The sequence below is a fragment of the Pristiophorus japonicus genome, chromosome 15 (assembly GCF_044704955.1).
Source record: "Pristiophorus japonicus isolate sPriJap1 chromosome 15, sPriJap1.hap1, whole genome shotgun sequence".
Classification (NCBI taxonomy): Eukaryota; Metazoa; Chordata; class Chondrichthyes; family Pristiophoridae; genus Pristiophorus; species Pristiophorus japonicus.
Genome location: NC_091991.1, coordinates 47,711,600 through 47,736,152, shown reverse-complemented (window position 1 = coordinate 47,736,152; position 24,553 = coordinate 47,711,600). Strand labels below are relative to the sequence as shown.

At 45.5% G+C, this 24,553-nt stretch overlaps 1 protein-coding gene across 5 annotated transcripts in view; it reads left to right on the top strand.

The window, feature by feature from the left end:
* The first annotated feature begins 338 nt into the window (after positions 1-338).
* Positions 339-24,553, top strand: part of LOC139281467 (fatty acyl-CoA reductase 1) — a 271,288-nt gene continuing 247,073 nt past the window's right edge. For 2 of the 5 annotated variants that reach the window (XM_070901634.1, XM_070901636.1), the window contains exon 1: positions 340-404. Coding sequence is in view for 1 of the 5 variants with exons in the window: in XM_070901633.1 (XP_070757734.1) it covers positions 396-404 (9 nt within the window). In the remaining 4 variants the exon portion in view is untranslated. Of the gene's footprint in view, positions 405-24,553 lie in introns of all 5 variants that reach the window. The other 3 variants (XM_070901633.1, XM_070901637.1, XM_070901631.1) reach the window with 3 other exon arrangements.

Sequence of the window (24,553 nt, the reverse complement as noted above, 5' to 3'; positions counted from 1 at the left end):
ATTTAATTTTTAAAGTGAAGTTTTTAAAATCTATTTAAACAATATAAATTTATTGCAGCGAAATTCTTCACAAACGAGGTTCCTCATCTCACCGCGTATTACTAGCACACTAGAGAATTGTACTAGATCTGGTTTGCAAAGACTACAAGTCCCAGAACAAACGACTGCCGGCGTGCTCGCAAAATCTAAGTGTGTGTGTGAGTTATTTGAATGCTGCTTGGCGGAGACTGGTTGGTGTGAGTGAGAGACTGAGAAAGCGGCGCCTGCGCTGCGGGAGGAGGAACCGGGGCGGTAGCAGCAGCCTCACCAGTGGCGATCGCTCCTTCTCAGACCTGCTGGCTCCAGGCTTGTGTTAAACCAGGGCGAGATCGCAGCAGCACCGCACACAGCGATCCATGCACACGGTAAGCACTATCACCCGCCTTTATTTCCTTTCCCCCTGTGAAACTCACCTGTTCCTTCCCAGCTGGAGCCATTTATTTGTTTTTTTTTTGCAAAAGCCAGCAATACTCTCAATGAATGCCGATACCGCGCCTTGGGATGTGCAAAGGGTCACAGGCTGTCATAACGTTGTCCAATCTTTGTGTGACTGAGTTATACATATTTAATGTTTTAAATGCACGTTACGCAATAAGGATCGGACGAACTGGGTGTAAAACTGAAAAACACACAAAAAAAACCTTCCGGGGAAACGCTCTGGGAAGACTCCAGACCGGGCGCGGAACCGCTGCAGATGGCTGGACATTATGGACTGTTGGCAATCTCTGCCATTTCCTTTGGCATTCCACATAAGTAATACATATTTTTATTTTTGCTTTTTCAGTACCCTAATAACATAATTTTGACTATAGGCCACTCTGCATCTGTAATGATCCCTTATTGAGCATGGTAACATCCTCTCACATACCGAAAGTAAATGACAAGGAAATATAAGATGACAGTTTCAACAAATTGCAAGCTGTTGAGGAGGGCTATTCGGCCCACCTTACCCCCCCGCCCCATGCACGAAAGACCTCCAATCCCACACCTGGTTGTTTCTTACCCGGTTTCAGGGTTTACTATAAGCGTGTTAACTCGGCGTTGCCCCGTTTACTATTCTCTGTGTCCATCTGCTGCCATCAGAAATGCTTTTTTAACCCAAGTGAAGTTATTTTAATGTTGGCGCAATATGAATTTGTAAGGTTCCCCGTTTTTGCTTTGCGACTAGATTGATTAAACAATAGTTACGCATCTGGTAAAAACAAGTGCAAGCGGAAAGGGTGCACAGTGTTAGGACTAAGAAGGAAGATTGAACGAACACATCTGCACTAGGTCAGATGCAGCGCTCACAAATCAATGCCCTGTGGCGACGAGAGCTGTTGGGGCTGTTGACACACGCCTTGGTGTTTGAGCAGAACCCTCGTGTTATACAGTAACGTGTCCTAACGTTTCTTGACATTACTTCATAGTCAGCACTTGTATATTAAAAGAAGCATTGCCATTCGAAGAGATTGATTTGGAGAAGAATGATTGATTTTATTTAAAAAAGATTGTCACTGTTCATAAATGACCGAGAATTAAGCCTTTGAGAGCATGTTTAAGATGACTTGTGCCGCGACTGTTTAATGGGGCGGTGCCTCCAGACTTTGGTGTCTTATAAGTCGCTGCAAGTAGCTTTATACAAAGAGGATGGCGCGATATCATATTCCTCCCGGGTTTAATGTTCGATTCCATTTGGTTTTGCTTTTTAAACTCAAGAATTCAAATTGGAAATCTGCAAGTCGAGGTTAAGCGACTAGTTATATCCGCTGAGATGTCACTTTGCCGCCGTGTCTTTACAGGATTTTTTTTTACAGCTGGTTGTTCCTGGAATTGGCCTCACTGAAAACTCCTTTTACAAAGGGACCCACCCCCTTTAGGATGTGGTTACTCTAACGTTGGCTGGTGTGTGTATGACTAACAGTTTATTTCCGAGGTTGCCATAATACGGATTCAGTTGGCTCAGGAAGCAGTGCCTGAAGAAGATAAATCTATTGCTCGTTCATTTCCATTTTAAACATTTCAAAACCTGACTAACTCCGCTACACTTGGTCTTCAGTGTCTATGTTGTTGCGCCACTACGGCGCACGAACGATGGGCCAGAATTTACTGTAAAAATAACGGTGAGGCTAACGGCGCTGAACATTATTTATGCGCAAATCGGACAGCAACCTCAGGCGAGCTCAGAAGGTGCAGTTAAATGCCAAGATCAAGAAGTTTGTTGGCGAGATGCACCGCTTCTCCGTAAGCTGCGGGAAAATGCATCTTGCTGTCTGGCTCCCCATTCAAACGTTTTAAACGGCGTGAAGTTCCTGTACATGCATAGTAAATACAGACTAAACGCGCCATAGAAAGTTAAGGCTTGGCCATTTCATTCTGAGTATCCTTTTTAATGGCGTGAAAAGCCTTAATTACTGCCATACAACCTCTCTGGCACTGAAAATTTACTTTTACAAGTATTACGAATTTCATTCCTTCATGTTGGTTGAGGGATAAATATTGGCCAGGACACTGGGATAGCTCCCCTACTCTTCTTCGAACAGTGTCATGGATTCTTTTACATCCATCCCAGAGGGGAGATGGGGCATCGGTTTAAGGTCTCATCCGAAGTACGGCACCTCCGACAGTGCATCACTCCCGCTCTGCATTCAAGTGTTATCTTAGATTGGTTTTATATCTTGTGCATATAAATGTGAGCGCTCTCAGTAGGTCTCCTCAGGATCGTCTTCATTACAACAGAAGGATGCAGAAAGATAAAGTAGTCATCATGGTTTCGATCATCGGTTGTTTTGATATGACCAAAAGTTTGGTCAAAGAGGTGGGTTTTAAAGAATGCGTTGAGGAGGAGAGAGGGATGGAGACGTCGAGGGAAGGAATTCCAAGGTCTCCAGCTTACATAAGAACATAAGAAATAGGAGTAGGCCATTTGGCCACTCGAGCCTGCTCCACCATTCAATAAGATCATGGCTGATCTGATCATGGCCTCAAATCCACTTCCCTGCCCACTCTCCATAACCCTTGACTCCCTTATCATTCAAAAATCTGTCTGTCTCCACTTTAACTATATTCAATGATCCAGCTTAGACAGTCATGTCCACCAATGATGGGGCGAAGGAAATTGGGGATGTACAGGTGGCTAGAATTGGAAGAATGCTAAGTTCTCAGATGGTTCTAGTGCTGGAGGAGTTACAGAGATCGGGAGGGGTGAGGCCATGAAGGGATTTGAATGCAAGGATGAGAATTTTTAAAAATGAGAGCCAATATAGGTCAGTGAGCACAGAGGTGATGAGTGAATGGGACTTGGTGCAAGTTAGGATACGGGCAGCAGAGTTTTCGAAGAGCTCACCTTTGTGGAGGGTGGAAGGTGGGAGGTGAGCCAGGAGAATGGATAATCAAGTTGGAGGTTACAAATGCATGGCTAAGGGTTCAAGCCCCACTCCAGAAACTTGAACACATAATGCAAACTGACACTTTAGTGCAGTACTGAGTGGGTACTGCACTGTTGAAGGGGTTGTTTTTCATGGCTGCATTTATTTGCACGACAAGTGTGTTAGACCAGATTCTGATTGGTCCCCTTGGAGTACAAGACTCGCCCAACAGTTTGTCTGGAATGTGTAATTTGATCCTGCCTGCTGGAGAGTAATTGATAGTCTCTGTAATGTGTAATTTGATCCCGTCATTGTCACAGGCAGGTTCCCCAAGTCAAGCTGCTCCAGTTAATGTGGAGGATCATTAAAAAAGCAAGATAATTATCACGTGGCCATGTACAGCCTGTCCTGTCAACCTCCCCTGTCGAAAGCAAAATTTGGTCAGGCAGAGTCAGCATGGACTTATGAAGGGGAAGTCATGTTTGATAAATTTGCTAGAATTCTTTGAGGATGTAACGAACAGCGTGGATAAAGAGGAACCAGTGGATGTGGTGCATTTCGACTTCTAGAAGGCATTTGACAAGGTGCCACATAAAAGGTTACTGCTCAAGATAAAAGTTCACGGGGTTGGGGGTATAAGGGGAAAATGGGAAGGCTTCTCCTCCCACGAGCGGGCCCCCTGATATAGAGGGTCGACGCTCGCCCCAACCCGCGTAACAGCCCCTGGAGTTAGCAGACAGAGACGGATAGCAAGGTATAACGATCGTTTATTACGAACGTCCGGGAACACCTCTCATCACAGCCGCCTGTGAGTGGAGATGCTCCCCGAACAGCACAATCATACAACTTTTATACATTTCAAAAACCCCTCCGTTCCCTGGTAAGACCTCCCTAGATCTCTAATTGGACTACCTTATCAATGCTACTTCTCTAATTGGACTACCTTATTAGTGCTACTTTGGATTGACAGGCCAAGACCCTCATGACCACCTTAGCCGTGACTAGAATGACTTCATTAGGTCAGAATTTGTTGATTCTCCTTGGTGCCCGTGAGTCCGCCTCGAGCCTCTTCGCAAGGTCTTATCAATTTCTGTTCAGGTTCTCACATCGTATCCTGTCGGAATATTATTGAATTGATAACTTCTGGAGCCTTGGTACAAGGCCGAAGAGAGGCCTTTTACTTCCTTATGGCTCGGTGCAGGAACCAGCACTTTAACCCTTGTCCCGCTGGTACCCCTAATGCCAAATTTTTCTCTTACAATTTCCCCCTTTTGGCCCTTGGCTATACGCCAAGCTGGCCATATTTCCCGATAACTATCTCCCTGTAGGCAAGTTCCAGATAGGTCCGTTCACCTGGGTGGCCATCTCCCAAGCTTCGGGACCTCCTGAGACCTTTCCCGCAGAGTTATATAAGGTAAGTCCTTCCTGTAGGACTGCCTAAATTTCCATCCCTTATAGCCTTAATCATAGTGCGTGGCCTGACGTATCGTTTGACCTGTTTAATTCGTGCACATGTTAATCCCGTCATGACGATCAGAACCAGGCCCTGTATTACTACAAGTACATGTAATATTATTCTTATCCATGGGTGAATTTGAATATCAAGTCCAATGTCCCACAGCTTTGAGTACCAGAGCTGATCAGCCAGCATCGTGTTAGTGGCTCTCTGTAGGTTGTCTACTTTTTCCATCAGCTGGATATACTGTCGTCTTTGATTCTGGATTCCTTGCACCAAACGTAATTGTTCCTCATTTAATTCTGGTGCCTTGCGGTTCCCATACCGCCTCCTTGTACCCCTCTCGGAAGGTATCCGTGACCATTCCGTGGATGATTTCCCTAACCCTAAATGCCGATGATGTATGTTGTATCCATTTATGTTTATTTTTCCCATGGGCCTGAAACAGAAGTTAGGGTTGGTGATGACACAGGGGGTGACTCCTCCCCTGGTCTTAATCGTCAGGTTGGCTGCTCCTGTGCTCATGCACCAAATCTCCATTCCCTTGTGGAGCAGCGATTGTTTCGGAATCGTGTTCGAGAGGAGTGATACTTAGCATGCATCCGTATGTTTGATGGAATCTGCAATCATCATTCGTCATTCGTGGCGTACCTCGACATAAAACCACTTGGTTAATTTTATAGCAGTCGGTTATGTCAATGCCTTTGGTACTATTGTTAATTTTAATCACCCGTCTGGCAGGCTGATGGTAACGCAACCGAGTTTGGTTTCTTACTTCATTGATATTATCGATCTGATATAAGGGGTCTCCCTTTGTTACATCATACTGTGGTATGAACAACACAAATCCGATCATATTCACCCGCCCAGTAATACATCTGAATTTTGGCACCCGTGCGTAACTATTCCTTCGTACCTCGCATGTGTCATTCATTTTTTTACCTAGAGTCCAATTGTTAAGTATGCTGTTCGGGATCCAATCTGGTATGTACCCATTCTGGAGTTGCTCCAAGTTATGTTGTACTTCACTTAATCCAGGCCCCATACCCGGAGCAAACTATCTTAGCTTGTAATCGTTTACTTATGTCGTTCTCCATTGCCTGGATCAAATTTGCCTTGGCATGCTTCTGTAATGTATGGGCCACTTGTAACAGTTCCCCTTCCGCGCCATCTCCCAACCGTGCTTGTAGGGCTTGGTTATCCAAGTTCCTCTCCAGTAAACCCCTCAAGACTACACCATTAAGTTGTTAACCCGGTCGTATATTGCTTACAGGTCTATGGAATTCATCATCGTAACGCCTGCCGCATAACCCGTGCCTAGTGTTTCCAGTATTCCCCTTTTTGTTCGACCCTGTCCTGTTCCCTTTCTGACATTAAATCTCAGGGTAGTGAATTCCGGGCCTTCGAGGATCCGTTGTGTCAGGTTCTGGTAGTTTTATTCCCACAGAAGCTAGGAAGAATGATATCCATTAGATTATATCCTTTCTTTAGATTCTTTCATTACTAGCCCCCCTTTGGCTCCAGTTTTTATGGACGGGCTTATGGGAGGACTTGCGTGGTCATGCTGGGAAGAGTTGTTGTCCCCAGGGTGGTTGTCGGGGCAGTGGTAGGGCTTCCCAGGGTCCCTTTGGGCGTGTTTAGTGTCCCAGCCGGACCTTTATTGTCATCATTCCTCCACACTCCATCTGCCCCCTTTTTAGGTTGTATTCCTTCTTGTTTGCACTGCGCATGATCAATACCGGCTTCTCCGTGTTGTTACCGTGTCACGCTTCAGGACATACACCTTATATTCCAGAGACCTCCCTTGGTCTTCATTTTATCCCATTGGCCAGTTTTCCTAAAATCCTGGGGTCCCACCCCCCTTTTTGCTCCATTCTGTTCCCACCCTTCTGTTTCTTGCGGGGTGGATTTGGCTGCTTGTTTTGCAGCTTGGTCCGCCCAGGCATGAGCTTCTAGAACTGAAATTCCATCCAGTTGGATTTCTGCGCCCTTCCCCTTTTGGTCCTATGAACTTGCTCCTGTCTTCGGAATCTACTGGTGCCCTTGGCATCGGCAGCCTGCTGCATTACAACCTTACTTAATACACTATACATAGCCATGCGTTAAAATAAGTTCTGTCCTTGCTCCAGTCCTTGGCTGCTGGGATGCATATTTCGTCAGTTAAATTAAACAAAGCCCCATCTCATGTAGTTGTGTCTTTCCTGCGTGTGCTATATCTCTCGTAGTCCGTCTGCATTATCCAGTGCTTGCGTGGGTCTTAAGGTTCCCAGTATCCTGAGTCTCCAGAGTCGAATCTATATTGACTTGGAGGAAGGGACTGAGTGTAACGTAGCCAAGTTTGCTGATGATACAAAGATGGGAGGAAAAGCAATGTGTGAGGAGGATGCAAAAAATTTGCAAAAGGGCATAGACAGGCTAAGTGAGTGGGCAAAAATTTGGCAGATGGAGTATAATGTTGGAAAGTGTGAGGTCATGCACTTTGGCAGAAAAAAATCAAAGAGCAAGTTATTATTTAAATGGAGAAAGATTGCAAAGTGCTGCAAGACAGCAGGACCTGGGGGTACTTGTGCATGAAACACAAAAGGATAGTATGCAGGTACAGCGCGTGATCAGGAAGGCCAATGGAATCTTGGCCTTTATTGCCAAGGGGATGGAATATAAAAGCAGGGAAATCTTGCTACAGTTGTACAGGGTATTGGTGAGGCCACACCTGGAATACTGCGTGCAGTTTTGGTTTCCATATTTACGAAAGGATATACCTGTTTTGGAGGCAGTTCAGAGAAGGTACACAAGGTTGATTCTGGAGATGAGGGGGTTGACTTATGAGGAAAGGTTGAGTAGGTTGGGCCTGTACTCATTGGAATTCAGAAGAATGAGAGGTGATCTTATCAAAGCGTATAAGATTATGAGGGAGTTTGACAGGGTGGATGCAGAGAGGATGTTTCCACTGATAGGGGAGACTAGAACTAAAGGGCATGATCTTAGAATAAGTGGCTGCCCATTTAAAACTGAGATGAGGAGAAATTTCTTCTGAGGGTTGTGGATCTGTGGTATTCGCTGCCTCAGAGAGCTGTGGAAGCTGGGACATTGAATAAATTTAAGACAGAAATAGACAGTTTCTTAAACGATAAGGGGATTAAGGGGTTATGGAGAGCGGGCAGGGAAGTGGACCTGAGTCCATGATCGGATCAGCCATGATCGTATTAAATGGTGGAGCAGGCTCGAGGGGCTGTATGGCCTACTCCTGCTCCTATTTCTTATGTTCTTATGTTCTCCTTCCAATCATCAGTAGAGTTATATTACATAAAATGCTGGAAATGCTCAGCAAGTCGGGCAGCATCTGGAGAGAGAAGCAGAGTAAACAGTTCTGGTCAATGACCTTTTATCAGAACGTGAAACGTTAACCCTGCTTCTCTTTCCATAAATGCTGCCTGATTTGCTGAGTGTTTCCAACAGTTTATATCAGATTTTCAGTATCTGCACTATTTTGTTTTTGAATCAGCAGAATGATAGTGGGAATCTGCAATGGTGCCATCAGCAACACCTGCACATTGTTGAGCTGTTCACCAATGCTAAGGTCAATGTGACTCCATGAACGGGTGATGTAAGATCATGTGGGGTGCTGTAGCCATTTCTCTGAGGTTGAATTTGACCACTCCACAGCATTGACTATTTTACATAATTTGTGAGGAACATGTCATTCAACGAGAACAGGTAAGGGCGATGGCATTGCACTAGGTGGGTACACGTCTGTCACTATATAACACTGGGGTACAGTACTGATGGGTACAGGTCTATCACTATATAACACTAGCAGAATGGTAGAACTTTAGCTTGCACATAGAATTACATAATTGAGTTGCCTGGCTCATGCGTAGGATGACATCACAGGTCAACCTAAAATCAGAAGTACCCATACTGTCATGAATCATTCTGTCAAACGCAATACTGAGTGAGAGCTCTGGTGATTGGGGCATTGTGTATGGGTCACGGAATGTTAACCAGTTTATTGGATTTGAAGAGAATAGTGTCAGTCATGACTTCTGTAATTTATTAAGCCCAATGGTGTCACTTGCCACACATGCGTTGGACTTTATGAGAAATCAAAGCTCCAGGCATAGGGTGAACGAGAGGGAGAATGTGGTGCAGAGGTGAACGGGATGGGGTTGAGGTTGAGGTTGGAAGAACATGATCCACGTTGAACAGAGGGGGGGAAACGCAATCCTTCTTCCCATCTGGATCATGTTCTTACTCTCATTTCCCCTTCCCTCGCCTTTACAACTGGATCAATATCTTCCCTATCTCCACTGTTCTCTCCCTGCTCGCCTGCCCAGGAGTTCCTCAGCTTCTCCACCACGCCACCCCCCCCCCACCCACGAGTTCCTGATCTCTTTCCCTCACCCGCCAAGTTCCTGACCTCTTTCCCCGCCATCCTCCCAACCGCCCCCTCCCCTCTCTTCCCCCAAGCTCCTGATCTTCGCTCCCCTGAGCTCCTGATCTTCTCTCCTTGTGTGCTGTTGACCTTTTCTTCGCCCCCCCCTCCCCGCGAGTCCCTGACCTACCTTCCCCATCACGTTTCTGACCTCTTCCACCCCTCCCCCCCCCCCCCCCCCCCCCGCCCCAGGTTCCAAGCTCCTGACCTCTCCCACAAGTTCTTGTCCTTTCTTTCCCCTCTCTGATCCCGTCCTCTCCCGGATCCGATCTGACCTTCTCCAGGCAAAAAATGGCTAGCTACCGGGAAGAAACGGTAGAGCCACAGGCTCTGGCTTGGCGCGTGCATGGCCAGAACATCGGCTCCACCAGCTTTCCTCCGGTGGTGGGGCGATGTTTAGGCTCAGCCCAGAGGGCTTAACTCTGTTCCCATACAGGTGCCCATGCGTAAAATGACTCAAACTTGTTCGGCCAAATAATCACTCCGGTTTTTCACATGAGATGTTAAACCCTGTCTGTCATCTCAGGTGGTTGTAAAAGATCTCAAGACACTTTTTGAAGAAGAGCAGGAAGTCCTCCCCAGTATCCTCGTCAATATTTATCCCTCAACCAACATCACTAAAATAGATTATCTGGTCAGTTTTCTCATTGCTGTTTGTGGAACCTTACTGTATGTAAATTGGCTCCCAAATGTCCCTACATTACAACAGAGACTAAACTTCAAAAGTATTTTGTTAACTGAGGTTGTGAAAGGCACAATATAAATTAACCACAAGGTTACAGTTTGTAAACTACCTTCAAGAGATACCTATATGATTTGGAACAGACAGTTTAGTTTGAATGCCCTGAAATTTCTACAATATAAGCTGAACACTATGGGGGAGAAATTTGTACGGTTTGCGCCACATGTTAGTGCCACGAGATGGCGCTAAAACACCACTGAGACCTCTAATGCCACTTGATGCTGGCTCCCGTGCTGCACGCCATATCAGTCTTGTCAGTAGCGCTGTAGGTAAACTAGATCGCCAGGGCCATCTCAATCACGGAGATCATGACGTCAGTGAATGTGCAACGCTTACCTGATGCCCGATCTCCCAACTGCATTTTAGCCATTAAACTTAGCGATTGGAGAAAGCAATGACAGCTTTAGGTGGCATGCAGCAGCAGGAAGCCGGCACCAATGATGCTATTTAAAGGGATTATCACTTGTACCTGACAGGGTTTTGCAATTTGAGTGGCTGTGTGCTACTTCCTGCTATTGCAAAGTTCTTTTGGTATCAGGAAGTGTTCTGGCAAGTACAAAACTTCCTCATTATTTTTGAAACCCTTCGAACTACAACACTTGGTAAAAGTCATGGGGGTCATACTGGCAGTTGACCTCGCCCTCCAGGATCAACAGCGGAGGGAGCAAAGATAGCAAGAAAGACGGGAACATGTGTGCGGAGAGAAATCAAGGCTCTTAACAGGAGGCCTTACCCACCTAGGGTCTTCCAACATCACTTCTACTACCTTCAATTAAGCGAGGAGCAGTGTATTAGGAGGCTTCGCTTCACCAAGGAGATAGTCACAGAACTCTGCCACGTCCTACAACCAGAAAGATCTTTAGCTTAAAATCAGGGCGACCACGGCTCTCCCAGTGACAGTCAAGGTCACTGTGACCCTCAGTTTCTTTGCCAGCGGATCTTTCCACAGGAGACATAGCTAACATCTGACATGCCATCCATTGCTGGATCCAGGAGGTCACTGAGGCTCTCTATAGCAGGAGAAGGGACTACATTGGCTTCCCAATCACCAGAGAGAAGCAGGACGAGCATGCATCTGGTTTTGCCAGGATAACGGGCCTCCCTATGGTGCAGGGTGCTATCGACTACACCCATGTGGGTTTGCGGGCACTGCATAACAATCCTGAGATCTTCCATAACCACAAAGGCTGCCACTCACCTAATATGCAGTTGGTGTATGACCACACATAGCGAATGCTCAATTTCAATGCCCGCTATCCTGGCAGCAGCCACGATGCCTTCATCCTGCATCAGACCGATGTGCCAGCACTCTTCCAGCTACCATGTCAAGCTCGAGGGTGGCTGCTCGGTGACGAGGGCTATCCACTCTGCATCTGGGTGATGACTCCCCTCTGCAACCTCAACACTCGAGCCCAACACCCATATAATGGGAGCCATGCTCCCACCAGGAACATCATCGAGCAGATCATCGGCTTATTGAAGCAACAGTTTTGCTGCCTTGACCACTCGGGAGAAGCCCTCCAGTACTCACCAGAATGGGTGTCCCATTTCATGTTGGTCTGCTGCATGCTCCATAACCTGGCCATCATGAGGGTGCAGCCCTTTCCAGCAGGGATTGCAGGAGCACCGCTCATCAGACTGTTATTCAAATGAAATCCCAGATCCATGTTGCTCACCACATCCCCATCATACCATCCCTGTTTCACACCATATCGCAGCGTCCTCCTGGGTGCAAAGGTGCAGTGAGAGAGATCACAAAATATTCCAAACATCACAAAATATTCCAAATACCATTAATAAATTTATCTATAAACATATCACAGACATCACATGAATTCTACTAACGAATGACCCTTGTGCCTGTCATAGTTAAACATTTGTCATTGTGTGCAAGCTGTGCGATGTGGGTGTGAGTGTTGCTAGATAGAGATTGTTGGTGGGGGGTGTGGTGCATTGAGCAGTGTGTGAAGCTTGTGGTGCAGATAGTGGTATGTAGCATTTGTTGAAACCGTCCCACCCATGTGAACTCGTTAAACTTCCTCCTGCACTGGGTGTGAGACCAGGGGACTACAGTGCTGCCCGTGACGTGGTTTCACCTGCCTCCACATAGTCTAGCAGACTTGTGGCGAGGGCCTCCTGCCAGTAGGGGGTTACAGGACTGCCTGCCTTCTTTCCACCGCTAAAACCAATGCCTCCAAAGCTTCCTTGGAAAACCTCCGGACTTTCTTCCTGGGGTGGCGATTTGTAAATAAGTACTCCTTCTCCTTCCAATGGTTGTTGAGGAAGCTTTACACCCAACAATGTTGAGAATGAGGTGCTGTAGCATCAATGAACATTCCCTTTAAGTTGTGAAAAAAAGCTGGTGGCAGTCATTACTTGCGTTTAGACTACACCCGATTTTGGTCTATCTTTTCAGTGTAATACCAGTGAGCTTGGTTTTTAGACGAGAATCATGGCTGCAATCATTTTAATGAGGAGTGAGGACGAATTTTGCGTGCAGTCCAAACCATTTTCAAATGGTGGTGCTTAACCATTTTTAGTCTAAACACCACCCATTCCTCGGTTATAATAAATTTCAAGCCCTAAAAGTCTAATTTTTCAAAAAACATTTAATTTTTCTACTTAGTGCTACGCTTCATGATTTGAAGATGTAGCTTAAAAATATCCTAATGAGAAAATATCAAGGCTCCACTGATGGCAACTGGTCTTACTGGGGGGTGAGCACATATAGGTGTATCAGTCAAATACAAGGTGCCGACACTGTGCCACCAGAATTTGTGGCAGAAAAAAATGGGACAAAGGTGGGCTGTGTTGCTGGCCACCATTGGCCTCCTCATGAAGGGCAAGTTGAAGCGCGATAATGGGGTGGTAAGACTTTTCCGACCAGGGTCAGGCAGATGGTCTGACCCATCTGATATTGCCGCCGGGTCGGGAGTGGCTGACCCTTTACCACCCAGTGGCGATCCCTTTCTGTCCCGCGAGGGAAATTGCCCCGCGAGAGTGGAGGTGGCACAGCTCGGTGCTCCAACAGCTTTTCCCGGCGGGAAGTTGCCAGTTGCTGGGCGGCACGTCTGCCCTTAAAGGGGAGGGCGCTCCGTCGCCATTTTATTTGAATTGTCGGCCGACTCTGATGACACCGCCCGCCTTCCGCCCTGTTCCCAACCCACTTCCGTCCCTCAGCCGCCCCAAACACCGCCTGGACAAAATAAAAAATGTAAAGACCCCAATTTCCCGAATAATCATTTTATTCGAAAGGTGCGTCCCATTTGGGGCAGAGAGCAATTTTGCCCCTTTATTGTTTTGGCAAGCTCTTCCCCACCCTTGGTGCTTCACACATCCGTAAAAAAATGAGTGAATAGTAAGCCAGTGGTCTCCCCTGTTGCATTGGGATTTTTAAAGCTACTTTTCTGTTCCAAAAATACATTGAAAAGTTGTGTTTGTTTTAGTGGAAACAGATATTTGGTTGCATTTTTCTCCCTGCATTGATTATTTAAAGAAGGAGGCTACCATATTTGCATATTTTCTCATTTTCTTTATCAATCTTTCCGACAGTATTTTTGATTGCTGGGCTTAATTCCCAGCATCTGATTTCTAAGAATTGGTATGTATTAAAATTAGTAGTAAAGGCTAGCCTTTTAATTTTAAGCAAGGCTACGTCTCCCTGATGCTTTTGCGGGTGCGGCAACATTGCAATTGAAGGGCTGAGAACGTCAACCTTATCTATACTTTTGCCTTCCTTCTTTTCATCTCGGACTTGACAAAAAGTGGCAACTATATTCCCCTTTCAGCTCACTTTCTATTTGCAAAGCCAGCACAAATGGTGTAAAGCATGTGAACATTTTGTTAGAATGGCCCAGATTAGCTATTAGCACTCACTGTTATTACAGGGTAAATCTGACAGCAACTTCTGACGTCTGCACCTGCGCAGTTAAACGTGGAAATACAGAATTTGCTGTCAAAGATACCCCGATCCGCCACAGGATGCACTATTGCAATCCTTGCCGATAGACTCTGCACTGAAATCACTGTAACGGCGTGAACTTAGGGTACTTACCCACTAGTCCCGCACTAAAAATGGCTGAAAAAGTTAGGGCTAGTGTATAGAAACATAGAAATTTACAGCGCAGAAGGAGGCCATTTCGGCCCAATGTGTCCGCACCGGCCGACAAAGAGCCACATGGCCCTTAGTCAGCAGCCCTTAATGTTACATATAAACCTATGAACAATGACGGAAAGGCAAAGAGCACCCAGCCCAACCAGTCCATCTCACACAACTGCGACACCCCTTAAACTGAAACATTCTGCACTCCACCAGAACCGGAGCCATGTGATCTCTTGGGAGAGGCAAAAATCAGATAAAAATCCAGGCCAATTTAGGGAGAAAAAATCTGGGAAAATTCCTCTCCAACCCATCCAGGTGATTGAAACTAGTCCAGGAGATCACCCTGGCCATAATCTATTCCCTGCAGTACTTACCATTATATCTGCGCCGTTCAACAAAAGGTCATCCAGTCTAATCCCAATTACCAGCTCTAGGTCCGTAACCCTGCAGATTACTGCACTTTAAGTGCCCATCCAACCATAGAAACATAGAAACATAGAAAATAGGTGCATGAGTAGGCCATTCGGCCCTTCGAGCCTGTACCACCATTCAATGAGTTCATGGCTGAACATGCAACTTCAGTACCCCATTTCTGCTTTCTCGCCATACCCCTTGATCCCCCTTGTAGTAAGGACTACATCTAACTCTTTATGAATATATTTAGTGAATTGGCCTCAACAACTTTCTGTGGTAGAGAATTCCACAGGTTCACCACTCTCTGGGTGAAGAAGTTTCTCCTCATCTCGGTCCTAAATGGCTTACCCCTTATCCTCAGACTGTGACCCCTGGTTCTGGACTTCCCCAACATTGGGAACATTCTTCCTGCATCTAACCTGTCTAAACCCGTCAGAATTTTAAACGTTTCTATTAGATCCCCTCTCATTCTTCTGAACTCCAGTGAATACAAGCCCAGTTCATCCAGTCTTTCTTGATAGGTCAGTTCCGCCATCCCGGGAATCAGTCTGGTGAACCTTCGCTGTACTCCCTCAATAGCAAGAATGTCCTTCCTCAAGTTAGGAGACCAAAACTGTACACAATACTCCAGGTGTGGCCTCACCAAGGCCCTGTACAACTGTAGTAACACCTCCCTGCCCCTGTACTCAAATCCCCTCGCTATGAAGGCCAACATGCCATTTGCCTTCTTCACCGCCTGCTGTACCTGCATGCCAACCTTCAATGACTGATGTACCATGACACCCAGGTCTCATTGCACCTCCCCTTTTCCTAATCTGTCACCATTCAGATAATAGTCTGTCTCTCTAATTTTACAACCAAAGTGGATAGCCTCACATTTATCCACATTATACTTCATCTGCCATGCATTTGCCCACTTACCTAATCTATCCAAGTCACTCTGCAACCTCATAGCATCCTCCTCGCAGCTCACACTGCCACCCAACTTAGTATCATCCGCAAATTTGGAGATACTACATTTAATCCCTTCGTCTAAATCATTAATGTGCAATGTAAACAGCTGGGGCCCCAGCACAGAACCTTGCGGTACACCACTAGTCACTGCCTGCCATTTTGAAAAGTACCCATTTACTCCTACTCTTTGCTTCCTGTCTGCCAACCAGTTCTCAATCCATGTCAGCACACTACCCCCAATCCCATGTGCTTTAACTTTGCACATTAATCTCTTGTGTGGGACCTTGTCGAAAGCCTTCTGAAAGTCCAGATACACCACATAAACTGGTTCTCCCTTGTCCACTCTACTCGAAACATCCTCAAAAAATTCCAGAAGATTTGTCAAGCATGATTTCCCTTTCACAAATTCATGCTGACTTGGACCTATCATGTCACCTCTTTCCAAATGCACTGCTATGACATCCTTCATAATTGATTCCACCATTTTACCCACTACCGATGTCAGGCTGCCCGGTCTATAATTCCCTGTTTTCTCTCTCCCTCCTTTTTTAAAAAAAGTGGGGTTACATTGGCTACCCTCCACTCCATAGGAACTGATCCAGAGTCTATGGAATGTTGGAAAATGACTGTCAATGCATCCGCTATTTCCAAGGCCACCTCCTTAAGTACTCTGAGATGCAGACCATCAGGCCCTGGGGATTTATCGGCCTTCAATCCCAACACAATTTCCCGACTAATAAGGACTTCCCTCAGTTCCTCCTTCTTACTAGACCCTCTGACGCCTTTTATATTTGGAAGGTTGTTTGTGTCCTCCTGAGTGAATACCGAACCAAAGTACTTGTTCAATTGGTCTGCCATTTCTTTGTTCCCAGTTATGACTTGCCTTGATTCTGACTGCAGGGGACCTACGTTTGTCTTTTCTAACCTTTTTCTCTTTACATATCTAGAGAAGCTTTTGAAGTCAATTTTAATGTTCCCTGCAAGCTTCCTCTCGTACTCTATTTTCCCTGCCCTAATCAAACCCTTTGTCCTCCTCTGCTGAGTTCTAAATTTCTCCCAGTCCCCGGATTCACTCCTATTTCTGGCCAATTTGTATGCCACTTCCTTGGCTTTAATACTATCCCTGATTTTCCTTGATAGCCACAGTTGAGCCACCTTCCATAGAAACATAGAAACATAGAAAATAGGTGCAGGAGTAGGCCATTCGGCCCTTCGAGCCTGGAACGCCATTCAATGAGTTCATGGCTGAACATGCAACTTCAGTACCCCATTCCTGCTTTCTCGCCATACCCCTTGATCCCCCCAGTAGTAAGGACTACATCTAACTCCTTTTTGAATATATTTAGTGAATTGGCCTCAACAACTTTTTGTGGTAGAGAATTCTACAGGTTCACCACTCTCTGGGTGAAGAAGTTCCTCCTTATCTCGGTCCTAAATGGCTTACCCCTTATCCTTAGACTATGTCCCCTGGTTCTGGACTTCCCCAACATTGGGAACATTCTTCCTGCATCTAACCTGTCTAACCCCGTCAGAATTTTAAACGTTTCTATGAGGACCCCTCTCATTCTTCTGAACTCCATGAAATAAAAGCCCAGTTGATCCAGTCTTTCTTGATAGGTCAGTCCCACCATCCCGGGAATCAGTCTGGTGAACCTTCGCTGCACTCCCTCAATAGCAAGAATGTCCTTCCTCAGGTTAGGAGACCAAAACTGTACACAATACTCCAGGTGTGGCCTCACCAAGGCCTGTACAACTGTAGCAACACCTCCCTGCCCCTGTACTCAAATCCCCTCGCTATGAAGGCCAACATGCCATTTGCTTTCTTAACCGCCTGCTGTACCTGCATGCCATCCTTCAATGACTGATGTACCATGACACCCAAGTCTCTTTGCACCTCCCCTTTTCCTAATCTGTCACCATTCAGATAATAGTCTGTCTCTCTGTTTTTCCCACCAAAGTGGATAACCTCACATTTATCCACATTATACTTCATCTGCCATGCATTTGCCCACTCACCTAACCTATCCAAGTCGCTCTGCAGCCTCATAATATCCTCCTCGCAGCTCACACTGCCACCCAACTTAGTGTCATCCGCAAATTTGGAGATACTACATTTAATCCCCTCGTCTAAATCATTAATGTACAGTATAAACAGCTGGGGCCCCAGCACAGAACCTTGCGGTACCCCACTAGTCACTGCCTGCCATTCTGAAAAGTCCCCATTTACTCCTACTCTTTGCTTCCTGTCTGACAACCAGTTCTCAATCCATGTCAGCACACTACCCCCAATCCCATGTGCTTTAACTTTGCACATTAATCTCTTGTGTGGGACCTTGTCGAAAGCCTTCTGAAAGTCCATGGTCACTCTTCCCCAAGGGGCCTCGCACAACGAGATTGCTAATTAATCCTCTCTCATTACACAACACCCAGTCTAAGATGGCCTCACCCCTAGTTGGTTCCTCGACATATTGGTCTAAAAAACCATCCCTTATGCACTCCAGGAAATCCTCCTCCACCGTATTGCTTCCAGTTTGGTTAACCCAATCTATGTGCATATTAAAGTCACCCATTATAACTGCTGCATCTTTATTGCATGCACCCCTAATTTCCTGTTTGACCCTTTTTTATTTTTACGCAAGACAGGGATGTACAATTATTGTAGTTCATCCATGTGGTCTCTAAATGTCTGCCATTGCCCATCCACTGTCAACCCCTTAAGTATCATTCGCCAATCTATCCTAGCCAATTCATGCCTCATACCTTCAAAGTTACCCTTCTTTAAGTTCTGAACCATGGTCTCTGAATTAACTGTTTCCTTCTCCATCCTAATGTAGAACTCCACCATATTATGGTCACTCTTCCCCAAGGTGCCTCGCACAACGAGATTGCTAATTAATCCTCTCTCATTACACAACTCCCAGTCTAAAATGGCCTCCCCCCCCTAGTTGGTTCCTCGACATATTGGTCTGGAAAACCATCCCTTATGCACTCCAGGAAATCCTCCTCCACCGTATTGTTTCCAGTTTGCTTAGCCCAATCTATGTGCATATTAAAGTCACCCATGATAACTGCTGCACCTTTATTGCATGCACCCCTAATTTCCTGTTTGATGCCCTCCCCAACATCACTACTACTGTTTGGAGGTCTGTACACAACTCCCACTAGCGTTTTCTGCCCTTTGGTATTCCGTAGCTCCACCCATACCGATTCCACATCATCCAAGCTAATGTCTTTCCTTATAATTGCATTAATTTCCTCTTGAACCAGCAACGCCACCCCGCCTCATTTTCCTTTCTCTCTATCTTTCCTAAATGTTGAATACCCTTGGATGTTGAGTTCCCAGCCTTGGTCACCCTAGAGCCTCCGTGATGCCAACCACAATCGTATCCGTTAACTGCTATCTGCACAGTTAATTCGTCCACCTTATTCCGAATACTCCTCGCATTGAGGCACAGAGCCTTCAGGCTTGCCTTTTTAATACACTTTGACCCTTTAGAATTTTGCTGTAAAGTGGTCCTTTTTGTTTTTTGCCTTGGGTTTCTCTGCCCTCCCCTTTTACTCATCTCCTTTCTGTCTTTTGCTTCTGTCTCTATTTTGCTTCCCTCTGTCTCCCTGCATTGGTTCCCATCCCCCTGCCATATTAGTTTAACTCCTCCCCAACAGCATTAGCAAACACTCCCCCTAGGACATTGGTTCCGGTCCTGCCTAGGTGGAGACCGTCCGAATTGTACTGGTTCCACCTCCCCCAGAACCAGTTCCAATGCCCCAGGAATTTGAATCCCTCCCTGCTGCACCACTGCTCAAGCCACGTATTCATCTGAGCTATCCTGAGCTAACTATCTCTTAAAAGTGGTGGGGGTTTCTGCATCCACCACTCTTCCAGGCAGCGAGTTCCAGATCCCCACAACCCTCTGCGTAAAGAAGCCCCCCCGTCAAATCCCCTCTAAACCCTCCACCAACCACCTTAAAACTATGCTCCCTTGTAATAGACCTGTCTACCAATGGAAATAGGCCCTTATTATCCACTATGTCCAGGCCCCTCAGTATTTTGTACACCTAAACGAGGTCTCCTCTCAACCTCTTCTGTTCCAATGAGAACAAACCCAGCCTATCCACTCTGTCCTCATAACTAATATTTTCCATTCCAGGCAGCATCCTAGTAAATCTCCTCTATAAAAAGGAAAAGAGTGACTAAAGTAAATGTTGGTCCTTTAGAAGATGAGAAGGGGGATTTAGTAATGGGAAATGTGGAAATGGCTGAGACCTTAAACAATTATTTTGCTTCGGTCTTCACAGTGGAAGACACAAAAACCATGCCAAAAATTGCTGGTCACGGGAATGTGGGAAGGGAGGACCTTGAGACAATCACTATCACTAGGGAGGTAGTGCTGGACAGGCTAATGGGACTCAAGGTAGACAAGTCCCCTGGTCCTGAAATGCATCCCAGGGTATTAAAAGAGATGGCAGAAGTTATAGCAGATGCATTGGTTATAATCTACCAAAATTCTCTGGACTCTGGGAGGTACCAGTGGATTGGAAAGCAGCTAATGTAACGCCTCTGTTTAAAAAAGGGGGCAGACAAAAGGCAGGTAACTATAAGCCGGTTACTTTAACATCTGTAGTGGGGAAAATGCTTGAAGCTATCATTAAGGAAGAAACAGCGGGACATCTAGATAGGAATAGTGCAATCAAGCAGACGCAACATGGGGAAATCATGTTTAACTAATTTACTGGAATTCTTTGAGAATATAACGAGCATGGTGGATAGAGGTGTATTTAGATTTCCAAAAGGCATTCGATAAGGTGCCACACAAAAGTTAACTGCAGAAGATAAACGTACGCGGAGTCAGTGGAAATGTATTAGCATAGATAGAGAATTGGCTGGCTAACAGAAAGCAGAGAGTCGGGATAAATGGGTCCTTTTCAGGTTAGAAATCGGTGGTTAGTGGTGTGCCACAGGGATCGGTGCTGGGACCACAACTGTTTACAATATACATAGATGACCTGGAGGAGAGGACAGAGTATAGTGTAACAAAATTTGCAGATGACACAAAGATTAGTGGGAAAGCGGGTTGTGTAGAGGACACAGAGAGGCTGCAAAGAGATTTAGATAGGTTAAGCGAATGGGCTAAGGTTTGGCAGATGGAATACAATGTCGGAAAATGTGAGGTCATCCACCTTGGGAAAAAAAAACAGTAAAAAGGAATATTATTTGAATGAGGAGAAATTACAACATGCTGCGGTGCAGAGGGACCTGGAGGTCCTTGTGCATGAATCCCAAAAAGTTAGTTTGCAGGTACAGCAGGTAATCAGGAAGGCGAATGGAATGTTGGCCTTCATTGCAAGAGGGTTGGAGTACAAAAGCAGGGAGGTCCTGCTGCAACTGTACAGGGTATTGGTGAGGTCGCACTTGGAGTACTGCGTGCAGTTTTGGTCACCTTACTTAAGGAAGGATACACTAGCTTTGGAGGGGGTAAAGAGACGATTCACTAGGCTGATTCCGTAGATGAGGGGGTTACCTTATGAGGATCGATTGAGTAGACTGGGTCTTTACTCGTTGGAGTTCAGAAGGATGAGGGGTGATCTTATAGAAACATTTAAAATAATGAAAGGGATAGACAAGATAGAGACAGAGAGGTTGTTTCCACTAGTCGGGGAGACTAGAACTAGGGGGCACAGCCTCAAAATACGGGGGAGCCAATTTAAAACCGAGTTGAGAAGGAATTTCTTCTCCCAGAGGGTTGTGAATCTGTGGAATTCTCTGCCCAGGGAAGCAGTTGAGACTGGCTCATTGAATGTATTCAAATCACAGATAGATACATTTTTAACCAATAAGGGAATTAAGGGGTATGGGGAGCGGGCGGGTAAGTGGAGCTGAGTCCACGGCCAGATCAGCCATGATCTTTTTGAATGGCGGAGCATGCTCGAGGAGCTAGGTGGCCTACTCCTGTTCCTAATTCTTATGTTCTTATGTTCTTATGTTCACCCTCTCTAGTGCAATCATGTCCTTCCTATAATACGGTGACCAGAATTGCAGACAGTACTCCAGTTGTGGCCTAACCAAAGTATTATACATTTTAAGCATAAGTTCCCTGCTCATATATATTCTATGCCATCGTATGCCTTCTTAACCATCTTATCCACATGGCCTGCTACTTTCAGGGATCCGTAGACAAGGGTCCTTTGGGACTCCAAGGTCCCTTTGTTCATCTACACTATTAAGTGGCCTACCGCTTAATGTGTATACCCTTTCCTTATTAGCCCTCCCAAAGTGCATCACACTTCTCTGAATTAAATTCCATTTGCCACTTCTCTGCTCACCTGACCAGTAGATTGATATCCTCCTATAGCCCATGACTTTCCTCTTCATTATCAACCACACAGCCAATGTTCATTTCATCTGCAAACTTCTTAATCATACTCCCTATATTCAAATCTAAATCGTTGATATATACCACAAAAAGCAAGGGACCCAGTACTGAGCCCTGCGGAACTCCACTAGAAACATCCTTCCAGTCACAAAAATAGCCATGAATCATTACCCTTTGCTTTCTACCCCCAAACCAATTTTGGATCCACCTTGTCACTTTGCCCTGTATCCCATGGGCTTTAACCTTCATGACAAGTCTACCATGTGGGACCTTATCAAAAGCCTTGCTAAAGTCCATATATACTACATCATACGCACTACCCTCATCGACCCTCTTGGTTACCTCCTCAAAAAATTCAATGAGGTTAGTCAAACACGATCTTCCCTTAACAAATCCGTGCTGACTGTCTCTAATTAATCGCTGCCTTTCCAAATGCAGGTTTATCCTGTCTTTCAGGATTTTTTCCAATAATTTTCCCACCACTGAGGTTAAGCTGACAGGCCTGTAATTACTCGGCTTATCCCTTTCTCCCTTCTTAAACAAGGATACTACATTAGCAGTCCTCCAATCCTCCGGCACCATGCCCAGATCCAAAGAGGACTGGAAAATGATGGTCAAGGCCTTTGCTATTTCCTCTTTTACTTTGCTCAACAGCCTGGGATGTATTTCATCCGGGCCGGGGGACTTATCTGATTTCAAAGATGCTGAACCCCTTAATACTTCCTCTCTCACTATATTTATTTCATCCAGAATATCACACTCCTCCTCGATAGCAGTATCTGCATTACCCCTTTCCTTTGTGAAAACAGATGCAAAGTATTCGTTAAGAACCCTCCCAACATCTTCCACCTCCACACAAAGATTACCCTCATGGTCTCTAATAGGCCCCATGCTTTCTTTAGTTACCCTCTTACTCTTAATATATTTATAGAACATCTTAGGGTTTTCCTTAATTTTACTAGCCAAGAATATCCTTTTTAATTTTCCCTCTTAACTTTCTATATTCTTCTAAAGATCCTAAAGTATTTCGCCGTTGGTATATGACATAAGCGTCCCTTTTTTTCTTAATCCTCCCCTGTAAATCCCTAGACATCCAGCGGGCTCTAGAATTATTTTTCCCAGCCTTTTTCTTTAAGGGCACATGTTTGGCCTGAGCCTTCCGGATCTCCTCCTTAAATTTCTCCCACTGTTCCGACACTGATTTACCCACAAGTAGCTGTTTCCAGTCCACCATGGCCAAAGCACTCCTTAACATAGCAAAATTAGCTTTTCCCCAATTCAGAACTTTTATTCCAGGCCTATTCTTGTCCTTATCCATAACCAACTTGAATCTGACTGAATTATGGTAACTGGCACCCAAATGCTCTCCCACTAATACCCCTTCAACCTGGCCAGCTTCATTCCCCAAAACTAAATCCAAGACTGCCCCCTCTCATGTTGGGCTTGCTACATACTGACTAAAAAAGTGCTCTAGAATGCATTTCAAGAATTCCGCACCCTCTATACCCTTCACACTAAATTTGTCCCAATCAATATTTGGACAGTTAAAATCCTCTACTATTACTACCCTATGATTTTTGGCCCACAGCAATTTTCCTACATATTTGCTCCTCTATCTCACTTCCACTGTTGGGTGAATATAATACGCGCCCAGCAGTGTGATCGCCCCTTTTTTATTTTTCAATTCGACCCATATGGCCTCATTTTGATGATCCCTCTAACAAATCATCCCTCCTCACCGCTGTAATAGTTTATTTAATCAGTACCGCAACCTCCCCTCACCGTCCCCCCGCCCCCCCGCTGCCTTTTTACCCCCCTCTCTATCTTGTCTAAAAATCCTATAGCCAGGAATATTGATCTGCCAAACCTGCCCCTCTTTCAGCTATGTTTCTGTAGTGGCTATCATGTCATACTCCCAAATGTCTACCTGTACTCTTAGCTCATCTGCCTTATTCGCTATACTCCTTGCATTAAAGTATATACCATTCAGCACAGATAGACCTGCTTGCTTCCGACATATTAAGCCCTGTTTCTTCTGTCTTACAGATTCGCTTTCTAGATTCTTGCTGTCCAATTTCTGCTTTACTTCCTTCCCTTTTGAATTCATTCTCAGGTTCCCATCCAGTGGCCAAGCTAGTTTAAACTCTTCCCAACAGCACTCGCAAAACTCCCTGCGAGGATATTGGTCCCAGCGCTGTTGAGGTGCAACCCATCTGGTTTGTACAGGTCCCATCTCCCTCAGAAGCGGTCCCAATGCCTCAAGAATTTAAAGCCCTCTCTCCTACACCATCTTTACAGCCACGTGTTCATCCTCTCTATCCTTCTATTCTTATACTCATTAGCATGTGCCACCGGTAGTAACCCAGAGATTATTACTTTGAGGTCCTACCCTTTAATTTTCTTCCTAACTCCCTGAATTCTTCCTATCGGACCTCATCCCTCATTTTACCTATGTCATTGGTCCCGATATGGACCACAACCTCTAGCTGTTTACCCTCCACCCAGGATGCCCTGCATCCACTCTGTGACATACTTGACCCTGGCACCAGGGAGTCACGTCTACGGCTGCAGAAACGTGTTCAGGAGTAAGTGGGTTTTTAATGGTATACTAAGTGATAATTACTGTGCAACAACCTCACTAGGCCTGAAAAAGTACTTTTGTAAGTGTGGAGCCTCATTCCCTCAGAAGGAAATAA